The 11,751-nt window shown below is 46.2% G+C and overlaps 1 protein-coding gene across 2 annotated transcripts; it reads right to left on the bottom strand.

Annotated features, from left to right (window-relative positions):
- Positions 1–2,312: 2,312 nt before the first annotated feature.
- On the bottom strand, positions 2,313–9,133 carry LOC135101533 (mucin-3A-like). 2 transcript variants are annotated; one of them, XM_064005621.1, is made up of 2 exons: positions 9,015–9,133; positions 2,313–3,728 (listed from the first exon to the last, which is right to left on the bottom strand). In XM_064005621.1, the coding sequence occupies exon 2, from the start codon at positions 3,725–3,727 to the stop codon at positions 2,519–2,521; it is 1,209 nt and encodes a 402-aa protein (XP_063861691.1). In that variant the 5' UTR covers position 3,728; positions 9,015–9,133; the 3' UTR covers positions 2,313–2,518. The 2 variants fall into 2 exon arrangements, with proteins under 2 accessions (XP_063861691.1, XP_063861692.1); XM_064005622.1 differs by lacking the exon at positions 2,313–3,728 and adding an exon at positions 3,874–5,277 and having other exon boundaries at positions 9,015–9,122.
- Between the last annotated feature and the right edge of the window lie 2,618 nt (positions 9,134–11,751).

Below are 11,751 nucleotides of genomic sequence, written 5' to 3'. Positions count from 1 at the left end.
ATTGGTAGGACTTTCGAATTCAAATCAGAAGGGGTAATTCTCACATTGTTTAATACACTTGTCCGACCTCTACTTGAGTACTGCGTCCAGTTCTGGTCACCCCATTACAGGAAAGATATAGACAAGCTGGAGAGAGTCCAAAGAAGAGTTACCAAGTTGATCCCACGACTGCGGAACAAGCCTTATGAGGAGCGCTTGAGGGAACTCAACTTGTTCAGTTTAGAGAAACAGCGAATGCGAGGTGACTTAATTGAACTGTTTAAGATGTGTCGGGGCTTTGATAACGTAAATGTAAACAACTATCTCATCATTGACAGTTCCAACACCACTCGAAATAATGGTTACAAGATTATAGGTAAGCGTTTCAGATCAGACGAGGCTAAGTATTATTTCTTCAATAGAATTGTAAATGTCTGGAACTCTCTCCCAGCACATATTGTCGATAGTAATACAATAGAAACTTTTAAACAAAGGTTGGACAATCACCTCGCAGCAACACCTCATATAACGTACTTTGCGTCTACATAAAATCGTTTTTCTTTTTTTTTTATTTATAGTTACTGTAGTGAATAGTAAAATTTCTCTTTCATCCTTTCCTATCACATCTTAGCCTTTCCTCTTCCCTGTACTCTCCTGTTTTTCCTTCCTTGATCTCTAGTGTCCTCCATCCTCTAACTATTAGAATCTGTAGTGGTAGTGGTAGAATCGTAGACACACAAACAGCCTCGTTAGGCCCAGTAGGGCTGTTGCTGTCTGTTCTTTCCTTTGTATTCCTTTGTATTTGTATTCTATTCCTCCTCCTCCTCCTCCTCCTCCTCTTCCTCTTCCTCCAACGAGGAATGCCTTAATTAGCTAAATCTGTTCTCCCTATCCAAACGCAGACAAAGAGGGGATCTGATATTGCTTTACAAAAATTTTAAGGGGTTCGCAAATATGAGACTTGAATTCTTCCTAACACTCAATCAGTCTAATGTTAAGAGAAACAATGGCTTCAAAAAATACGTGAGCGATTTCAAATAAATGAAGCCGAACATTTTTTCTTTAATTGTGTCATAAATATCTGGAATTGTCTTCCATCGAGCGTTGGTTACTCAGGTACTGTTGATTCATTTAAAACCCGTCTTGACAAGCATCTAGAAACTAATTATCGAATGTCATTGTTCATGTCTGAATAACGAACACGTTCACTCCGTAGAGTCATCTGATAGGGGGTATATTTCACTAAGGAAGGGAAACAATTATTATGGAACAAAGATTAAAGAGACCTTAGTGATGGCTCGTTCCTCGGCGACTTACTGTTGACCTCGTCACAGTAATGGTTAAAGGAATTGATTCCTTGAAGAGCAACACACTCATCACTAGTCATCTAGTTAAATGTACTTCAGTGAATGAAAATTTTAAAGAGGAAGTGCCTCATCAGATGACACAAATACTAGGATTGTATGGAGACTGTATATAGTAAATGAATCTCTAAAATTAAACTCATTCTTACTTTTCTCTCAAATTCCATGTTTTTTTTTCTGTACAACATGGTACCATTTCCTTTTTCCGACCACTTTCGGGTGAAGGAATGGGGGTAGGAGCCTTCTGTTCTATCCTGTCTCTCCCACTAATAGAGTAGAATAGTTTACCAAACATCCTGATAAGAACCTCGGTTTCTGTTGCTGTTTGTATTCCTCCTCCTCTTTTTAAACAGGCGGCATGCGAGGGGTGCCAGGAGCTTCCTCAGTGAATACTGCTTACCGTTAATGCTGGGTTGCTCAGTCTGAGTCATGGTAACAGGAGTCTTTCTGGAAACCTACTCTTTGCCACCTTCCTTAACCTTAGCTATTTAACATGGAATGCTGACAAAACTCCCGTGCCAGTGAATGTCCATCTCGCATTCACTTTAAGTTTGGCATCAATCAGTACGACCATTTTCTTCGTGTTGGATTATTACCTGACCGCTAACTCCTTGCTGAAGTAGTTCGTGCCGTACTTACATCCAGACTCACTAGCACCATCAGCCATTCCCACTGCCACTGCCACTGCTGTGTGTGTGTGTGTGTGTGTGTGTGTGTGTGTGTGTGTGTGTGTGTGTGTGTGTGTGTGTGTGCTCGTGCGTGTGTGTATGTGTGTGCTTTGGTACGTGAGTGCGTGTGTGCGTGTGCATGCCTATAAAGAAATAGGTGTATAAGGCGCTTGCTGCAGTGCAGGCAGGCCTTGATCAACAGCCTGGAGTTTAATTTTAGAGAATAACTCTCGTTAGTGAGGAGATAACAGAGTATATTGGCAGTCCATGTTATTTTCCTGAGGCATAAACAATAAGAAAATAATCTAGTACATTTTTAATTAAATACATTTAAGATATGACGAACTTATAGGGTACTTTTTTTCAACTTTCTGTGAAACTAAGGCCATACAGGAAGTTTGGGTGTTGGTCTTCTGTATGAAGATGCCCAGCCAAGCGCTCGATAATTAGTGTTTTTGCTGGTGGGGCAGGAGAGGCTGCCTCCAGTTGTCCTCTTCGATGCTTTACTCAGCGTCCCAGGGCGTTGAAGGTCTCTGCTGGAGCTTTGTAGTCGTAGCCAGTGGAACAGTCAGGCTGGACGGTGGTGGTGGCGGTGATAGTGTTGTACACAGGTCTGTAGGTGGTGGAGGTGACGTAGTTTGTGTTGTAAACGGTGTTAGTGACGTATTGAGTACGGGTCCTGTCTGGAAGATATTGAGTGCTGTAGGCAGTGCGTGTGACTGTCACGTATCGGGTCGGAGCCCCCCGGTAAAGGGTTGTCTGGATGGTTTGTTGAGAATAGATGGTTGTGGACACCACCTGTGTAGACACTTGAGTGCTAACCACCTGCTGGGGCACCGTCACCGTCCTGGTGGTGTACTGGGGCACCTGCTGCGTGCGGTAGACGGTGGTCGTCTGCTGCTGCACCTGTGTGCGGGTGACGTACCGGGTCTGTGTGTTAGTGATCACCACCTCAGAGACGATGGTGGTGGTGACAGGCACCACCTGGGTGCTGGTGACGACTTGTGTCTGTCCCGGCTGGGTGACGGTTTGGGTGACAACGTTGGTCCTGTAGACGGTGGTGGAGCGCACCACATCTGGGGCAGGGATGACCGTGGTGGAGTAGACAGTGCTGTACTGGGTGCTCTGGACGGTGCGGGTCTGTCCCGGGAGCTGCTGTGTCCTGGTGACTGTCTGGGTCTGGTAGACGGTGCTGTAAACCTGCTGAGGAACCACCTGGGTGGACACCACGTTCCTGGTGACGGTGGTGGGCACCTGCTGGATGCGGGTGGTGTACCTGGTCTGGTACTGGACTTGGGTGCGGACAACCTCTTGTGTGCGTGTGACGTAGTTGACCTGAGGAGGGAGCGTGACGACCTGGGTGCGTACCCTGTCCTCCGTGCGGGTCACCGTCCTTGTCTGGTACACGATGGAGGGAACGACTTGTGTGCGAGTGACCTCTGAGTATGCAGTGGTGTACACCTGTTGGGTCCTGTAGTCTGTCCTGGTGATGTATTGGACGCTGGTGGAGTAGACGGTGGAGGGAACCACTCGGGTGGAGTACACGACCGAAGTCTTGGAAATAACAGAGGTCTGACAGTTGGACTCTTGTTTAGGTGGTAAATATGAGAGAGAAGATTTCAAGTTAATATCATTGCCGAAAAGTTGTCGACGAGGTCTATCGACGTTAGCGGCGCTGGCACAGCCCACCAACAGGACCAGCAACAGACACCGCATCCTGTGTGTGAAAAAAAAGCATACATTAGATTGCCATATCTGTAAACACAGAACTGTTGTTTCGTCTCGAAAAAAAAATGCATAACACTTACGTGGTTTGGGAGACAATCCTTCCTTAATACAGAGGGAAAATATCAAAAATTAAGTACTTATAATGTATATTTGCCATTTAGATAAATACAAGATAATGGTGTTATTTAATTACAGAATGGCCATACTCTGGCAGACCACAAGCCCACCTCTCCACTGATTATGAAACTGGTAACTGTGGATATTTATTTATTTGCTTTCAACTGGAGCGCTAGTGAATGATTTTGGCAAATAAGTTGAAAGAATTCTAATGGAATGGCCGAGTCATGTAGGATAATTAGTTTCGTCTTGGGCTGAAAGGCACCGCGGGCTCGTCGTAGTTGTATCCACAAGTGCCTGTGACGGTCGTGGTGACGGTGACCTGCTGGGGTCGGTTGACAGTTTGGTAGACGATGCTTTGTTGTTGCTGAGTCTGCACCACCTGTTGGGTGACGACGCGGTCCTGGCCGGGCACCTGCACCACAGAGGTGCTCGTCACCTCTTGAGTACTGAAGACGGGAGATGGGGTGACATACTGGGTCTGCACCACAGTCTGCACCTGCGTGAAGGGCTGCACCCGAGTCCTGTAGATAGTGGTGTAGATGGTGGTGGGCACCACTTGGGTCGTCACCACCTCTTGAGGAACGACCTGCGTGATAACTCGAGTCTGAGTGACGACGTTGGTGCGGGTGACGACCTGCTCGCGGGTGACGTAAGCATTTTCGTAACGGGTGTTGACGGAGGTGAAGGGGATGACCTGCTGGCGCTGGACCACGCTGGTGCGGATCACATCCTGGCCCCGGACGACGCTGGTCTGGACCACCTGGCGCACGCTGGTGGAAGTGATGTAGCGGGTGTTGGCGGGCTGCTGCTGGCGGACCAGTGAGGTCTGGACCACGGTCTGCACGCGGGTGCGGACTGTTGTGGGGCCAGGGACGGAAATTATGCGAGTAGCTCTTTCTGTTTGAGTTTCATAGTTGGTAACCGTCTGAATTAGAGTCTGAACTTGTGTGCGGGTGACTTCAACAGGTACAACCTGTGTCTCTACCTGTGTTTGGGTGACGTAGCTGACCTGGGGCACCACGCGAGTCGTGGTGATGTATTGGACCTCCTGACGGGGAGGACTTGTTACGGTCTGGGTCACCACTCGGTCCACGTATCTGACTGTGGTCTGCCGGATCACGCTAGTCTGGTACTGGACTTGCGTCTGGACTCTGGTTCTGTATATCGTCGTAGGAACTACTTGCTGTGTGACAAGGGTGGTGGTGCGGTACTGTGTGCTAACGCGGTCGACGGTTTGAACAACGACGGAGGTCTGAACGCTGGTCGTGTATACCACAGAGGTAATTGGTGCGACCTGACATATCTGATCACTAGGGACCGGGGGGAGATATTCAAGACCAGGTTCAGGATAGTTGTATTCCTGTGCAGAGGCGGAGGCCAGGGAGACCAGCAGCAGCGTCGCCGTCAAACGCCACATCCTGCAACAAAGAGAAATTCCACAGGTTAGAGCAGCGGTGATTGGAACCCCCGCGTCTCGCCAACTCATTTGGGAATAAAGTCCAATCACGCGCCGCTCCCCTGTGCAATTTCTCCGTGCGGTGTGGGTTGTGGGCTGACCCGAGAGGACTTTATCGCCCAGATGAGCAAAGACGCGGACACATTCATATATATAATTTACACACACACACACACACACACACACATATATATATATATATATATATATATATATATATATATATATATATATATATATATATATATATATATATATATATATATATATATTGTAATTATTGTAAGACTAGTGTTGCTTAGTTTAATCATAACAAAGACTGCACGGTGGACGTGACTCTGGTGGAGTTTGTCATTCAATAACCTGAAATACTTAGGAAAGTAACTATCATTGACTTATCCTAAGAATTTAAAAGGCAAGAAATACATTTTTTTTTTTTTTGTTTATGTTTACACCACCACTACCACCACCACCATAACTACTGTCAGAATTAAATGCTGTCTTCACACGCCAGTTCCTGGTCATAAATCACAGGTGTTCCCATGACATCGAATGTCAGCAAAAATTCAATAAAGTAAGACCATCGTTCTCTCTCTCTCTCTCTCTCTCTCTCTCTCTCTCTCTCTCTCTCTCTCTCTCTCTCTCTCTCTCTCTCTCTCTCTCTCTCTCTCTCTCTCTCTCTCTCTTTTCAGTAAAGACAAAACGAACGTAGAATGAGACAAGATTGGTTTGAAGGATCGGTCGGAGCACCACCTAATGGAGAGAGAGAGAGAGAGAGAGAGAGAGAGAGAGAGAGAGAGAGAGAGAGAGAGAGAGAGAGAGAGAGAGAGTGTGTGTGTGTGTGTGTGTGTGTGTGTGTGTGTGTGTGTGTGCAGGCGAGAGATGAGCCAGAGAACTGGGAGGGAGAGAGGGAGGGACGAAAGGACGAAGGGTCAGGAAAGGAGGGACGGAAGGAGGGAGGGAGAGAAAGGTAAGTGGGTATCTGGCAGGATTCCAGGTGTAACAAGGACCTTTCCCTCTTATCCGGATTCACTCCTCTCCTTACACCTAGTCATGTGTTGCTCGTACAAACTATGGTCCTACTCGTCTACTGTTCCTCCTGTTACTGTATATACTGCTGCTGCTGCTGCTGCTGCTTCAACATTTTTTTTTGTTCATTCTTCTGCTTTGCCATTCCTCTTCCTTATCATTTTCCACGCCGTTTCCTCTTCTTCCCTATCTCCACCTCCTCCCTCTCCTCCTCCTCCTCCTCCTCCTCCTCCTCCTCCTCCTCCTCCTCCTCCTCCTCCTCCTCCTCCTCCTCCTCCTCCTCCTCCTCCTCCTCCTCCCTCTTCTTTTACTTCTCCTCCTCCTCCTCCTCCTTGTCGTCATCTTTCTCTTTCTACTCTCCTATTCTTCCTCCTGCTGCTGCCTCCACTTTTCTTTCCCCTCTCCCTCCTCCTCCTCCAGCTCCTGTTCCTTCTCTTCCTCTTCCTCCTGCTCCGCCTCCTTATAATGAGATCGCGTTCTATTTGTTCTTGCTTTGTGTTCTCGTGTGTTCCATCATCTCCTTGTCTTCCTCCTCCACCTCCTAGGAACTCATCATCACCAACTGTTTACGTGTGTCGTTTTTTAGTTGTTAACGGAAATGTGTTTGACGTGTTATAGCGCATGACGTCACTAAAAGCTCTCTATTAATGATAAATAAAATAGTCGTTTAGTAATTCCTTAAACTAATAGAAAGCACTTGATTTTTATTTTACTTCTATTTACGTTCTTCGTGGATGCGCTGTTACGAGAGAGAGAGAGAGAGAGAGAGAGAGAGAGAGAGAGAGAGAGAGAGAGAGAGAGAGAGAGAGAGAGAGAGAGTGTGAGAGAGAACGGGGCGGAGAGTAAGAGTGTCTAGGCAGTGAGAGTGCTGGACGAGAGTGAGAGTGACGGAGAGGGAGAGTGGTCAGGCGAGTATGTCGTGGGATACAGGTGGAGGGAAGGGAGAGCAGGTGGATGAGTGGAGTGGAGAGGGGAGGGAGGACAGGCGGTAGGAAGGGAGGGAGTAGGAGGGAGATGGTAAGAGGGAGAGTGATGGTGTTAATGGTGAGAAAAAGGAGGAGAAGCAGCGGAGAGGGAGAGATAGAAAGAGGGGGGAGAGGGGAGAAGGAACGCGGAGTGGTTAATGACATGAAGAGGCTGGGAGAGGAGGAGTGTCGGAGGGAAGGACGTGTAAACAAGATAATTGGTGAGTGGTCAGGTTAAGGGAATTGGTGGAAAAAGATTCAGGAAATTGATGGAAAGGTAGAGAAGGACAGGTAAGAAAGGTGCGTGAGGCAACGGCAGGGAAGGAAAGGAAACAGGGAATTACGTCATTTGATGTGGAAAATATGTGCTGAGGAAAGAGGAGGAAATTAACACCGAGTTATAAGAGAAATTGAATGAGGTTGGAAAGGGAGGGAGAAAAGAAGTTAAGGATGATTTAAAAGAAAATATTGTGATGAAGTGAAGTTTAGAGCCAAGGAAAAGTTTTCGTAACAAGGTTCTGGAAAGGTTTTTGAAACTCTCTCTCTCTCTCTCTCTCTCTCTCTCTCTCTCTCTCTCTCTATGAACATATACTTCGGCGCTCTAATTTTTTTTTCTTTCCAACATTCCTACATAAAAACAAAGTTTTTACTAGGATCACTTTTTTCTCCCGTTATCTTACCCTGAAAAATACTTTGCTCCAAACATTGTCAGTACTGTGTACTGTGCGAGAAACGAAAACTTAAACAGCCCAGAGCGGAGGCCATGTATGGCCCGTCATGGAGGTACAAGGTACTCTTATCAACGCCACCTCGGAAATGTTGTTTTGTCAAGTGGTGTGTGTTGCAGCGAGGCTTGACGCATGTTGTAATCCAGTGAAGGAAGGTAGTCCCTCGGGCGTGTTAAGTTTCGGTTTGATGTGGTGATTGTAGTGACGTTTTTTGCTCAGCGAGTGTAGCTGGAGCTTAGCAGGTTTGGGGCGACACGAGACTCAGAGGAGCGATTGGTCGCATGTCTTGTTTATTTCTGCAGAATTCTCGCTCTAATGATGTGTGAAGATCAGTAATGTCTGAGGGATAAGTTTTCTTAGGGACGCAGTTCATTGCACTCCACACACAGCCGTCGCTCGCCAGGCGGGGCTCCGCGTGGCAGCGCCGTGACCTCCACCTCCGTGGCGTCCCGCCACCGCCCGCGCTCCCACCCTACTCTTTGTTTATTTATTTTGATTTCATCGTCTTGTTGCCTGTTTTCATCAAGTTTTGTATTTTGCAATATAGAATATTTTCATAGACATTTATCCAGTGTAGAGTACGCTGTGCTCAAAGAGAGAATGTATGAAGACACCTATGGCGAGGCAGGGTCGGTGCCCAGGCCTGGGTGGCAGGACAACACCGCCCAGCTTGCGGAAGGTTTGCATCCTACTGTTGTCAGCGTTGAAATCACTGACTTAAGCGTTTAGTACGTATGACAGTTTCTTAGTCTGCTGATCAACATAAGTAATTATTGATTTGGTCATCGGCACATGTCCAGTAGAGCAAAACTTAAACTCGTTAAGAAAATCAAGCACATAGGATTTTTTCTGTCACTTCGGCCATCCCAACACTCGTAATATTGTGTAATGAACCAACATCTTGAGGGTCCTGGCGGGAATCATGAGCCGCTGCGGGATCTTGGCGAGGACAGAGCCAAGAGCAGGTCAACACGTACCTGAACAGTTGAAGGGAAGGTGAGAGCTTGACAAGTGATCACCTGGTGGAGTGCAGCGACTCTGGCCTCTCGAGTTTGTTTGCACGTATTTATACACGGGAATGGTGCTCGAAGGGTCTTATTACCATTTTTTCTAGGTTTTCAAGCTTGATCAGAGTGGATTATGTGGGAGGGGCGATTGAAAGAGGCGGGGGCTGCCCTGTCCTGGCGGGAAGGCGTCCCGGAGTGGTGTTACTACAAAGTCTCATGGTTTTGTTATTTTCTTCTCTATTGCAGCCAGACGGGGCGATGCCTTAGCACCCTTACATTACTCCATCATAGAGGCTGCTGTTTGAAGCAAAATAAGCGGAAAACAATGAGAAAACTGGCCAACAGCAACCGGCAACTCCAGGTCGGCCAAAGGTCGAAAAAAGCAGACCGAACCAATCAGAGGGCGGATGGGGATGGCCTGGTAACCCCGCCTTTGGCTGCAACACACTGGCATGGACAACGCTCCTCCTACAAGGCTAAACATCCTTTGTATGGGGAGTCTGTGTTTATGTCCTGGCTGACCGCACTGACGAAGGATGGTCTGTGGCGGGACCCTGGTTCTTGGGAGGAGGAGGAGGAGGGCAGGCGAGGCATGTGAAAGGACGAGGAGAGCCAGACTATCAGTACAACTTACGATCTAAACAACGACACTTTACATCTCGTTACACAACACTCGTCCTTGTCCCTAATTGAATCGTTCACTTTTGGCGAGAATTTCGATAATTGCTAACTGTACTCGTCCTATACAAGCTGTTGTTCATTTAAGGACACCAGTTTGTGTGTTAATTTATAGTATTTTTTTTTTTCGGTTCATTGCTTTCTCTTCGAAAAGTTTGTTTGTCACGCGTTGTTGTGTCCCGTTACTGTTCTCACTGATGCTGAAAAATATTCATCGTAACCTCATTCATACTTCACTTGTTTTATGACACAGACGTGATCTCGTTTTCTTTCAGACATTACATACGTATCTGACTCCCAGCTGGTATTTTCTCCAATGCCTGGGGATATTTATTGGCGTTGACACCTTTATTTTCCTTTCCTATACTGAAGATTATGTTGTCACGATGCATATGTTGTATCATTTTATAGCTGATAAAAGTCAGTGTCGCGTAACTGAATGCCATAACATACTAGCGAGTGAAAGCCCCAAGAGGAGAAAAAATAATAATACAATGCTATCACATGCCTCGTTTCTGCGATCAGGATTTCACAATATTTAAAGCAGCTTGGCTATTTCTCTCCCTTACTAAGAACGAGTCTTTCCTGTAGTGCGACTGAACTAAGTTACCTCACAAAGTCTCGCGTGTCAAGGATGTGGGTCACGCCGGGCCGCGGAAAGCAGTGAGAGAAAAAAAAAAAAACGAAACCATGAAATGTCTGTCGGTGTCCGAGGCGATTAGATGGCGACCTTGAAGGCGATACCCCGGTACTGTTGCGGGTCAGGTAATGAGAGAGAGAGAGAGAGAGAGAGAGAGAGAGAGAGAGAGAGAGAGAGAGAGAGAGAGAGAGAGAGAGAGAGAGATTCAAGTAACGCATATAAATTGAAAGATATTAATGTTTTCCCAAGGCGTCTGTCACCAGACATCACTCCTGCGTCCAGGCTTTCCGCGCAGGGAGTCTGTAATACTTGTTTAGTTTGCGTGAATCAGATATGTTTAGCGAAAAAACGGTGATTTAGATCACATATCATTCAAAACAACTTAAATATTTACGTATCTGATTATACTATATAGGAAATCTTTGCATCTATTGTTTTTTTTTATCTTGGACTAAAACGAGGCTGGTATTTTCTGTACATTTGTATCAATATAACTTATTTTCAAAATTTAAGTTAATTCGAGTGGGGGCAACTTAAAACTGGATTTATTGTAGACTACATCAGTGAATATCGTGGTATGAATTCAATTGTCTCCAACGGACCGGCCAGACCCCAAGAACTCGCCACCACGTCGTGAGCACGGCTGGCATCGCTGCGGGAGGTGAGGCTAACCCGTGTGGAGGTCAGTCACCCTTTAACGCGTCAGGCCTATTTTACAGCAGCTTTTGATGCCGCAATAAGAGGGGACATGAATGGTGAGTTGCTAAATAAAAAAAAATAAATAAATAAATAAATAAACCTGCCGAAACTGAAATTGACGAAACTATAGTCAATACATGATTCTGCCTATTGATTGCACTCAGATCAGCAGTAACTTTGTGAAATGAAGACGATACCAGTAAAAGGGACATTAACCAGTAAAGTAATGAAAATAATGAATACTTCCGCTTTTTTTTACTAGCATTATGTAATCATAAACCATTTCATAATAAAGGACAAGGTAATTTAATGCAGTTCGTAGTAACAGAATAGCTACTTCAGCCTCAGTGCGTGGAAGACCTGGATGCTGCTGTGACTTGTGGTGGCAGATGCCTTGCTCAGTAGTAGTCATGGTCAGTGGTCGAATAGTCCGCCACACTCACTTCACTGCATTTGAATGTTTCTCCCTTTCCTACGTGTCACTGTGTTTGAATGTCTCTCTCTATCCCACGTGTCACTGTGAATGTTTTCTCTCTTTCCTACGTGTCACTGTGTTTAAATGTTTCCCTCAATCCCACGTGTCACTGTGTTTGAATGTTTTCCTCAATCCCACGTGTCACTGTTTGAATGTTTCCCTCAATCCCACGTGTCACTGTGTTTAAATGTTTCCCTCAATCCCACGTGTCACTG

This window comes from Scylla paramamosain, chromosome 6, assembly GCF_035594125.1.
Source record: "Scylla paramamosain isolate STU-SP2022 chromosome 6, ASM3559412v1, whole genome shotgun sequence".
Lineage (NCBI taxonomy): Eukaryota > Metazoa > Arthropoda > Malacostraca > Decapoda > Portunidae > Scylla > Scylla paramamosain.
This window is presented reverse-complemented; position numbering and strand designations above follow the sequence as displayed.

What these genes read in the sequence shown, in the direction of transcription:
- LOC135101533 (XM_064005621.1), bottom strand. Translation starts at nt 3,727, where the DNA reads ATGCGGTGTCTGTTGCTGGTCCTGTTGGTGGGCTGTGCCAGCGCCGCT.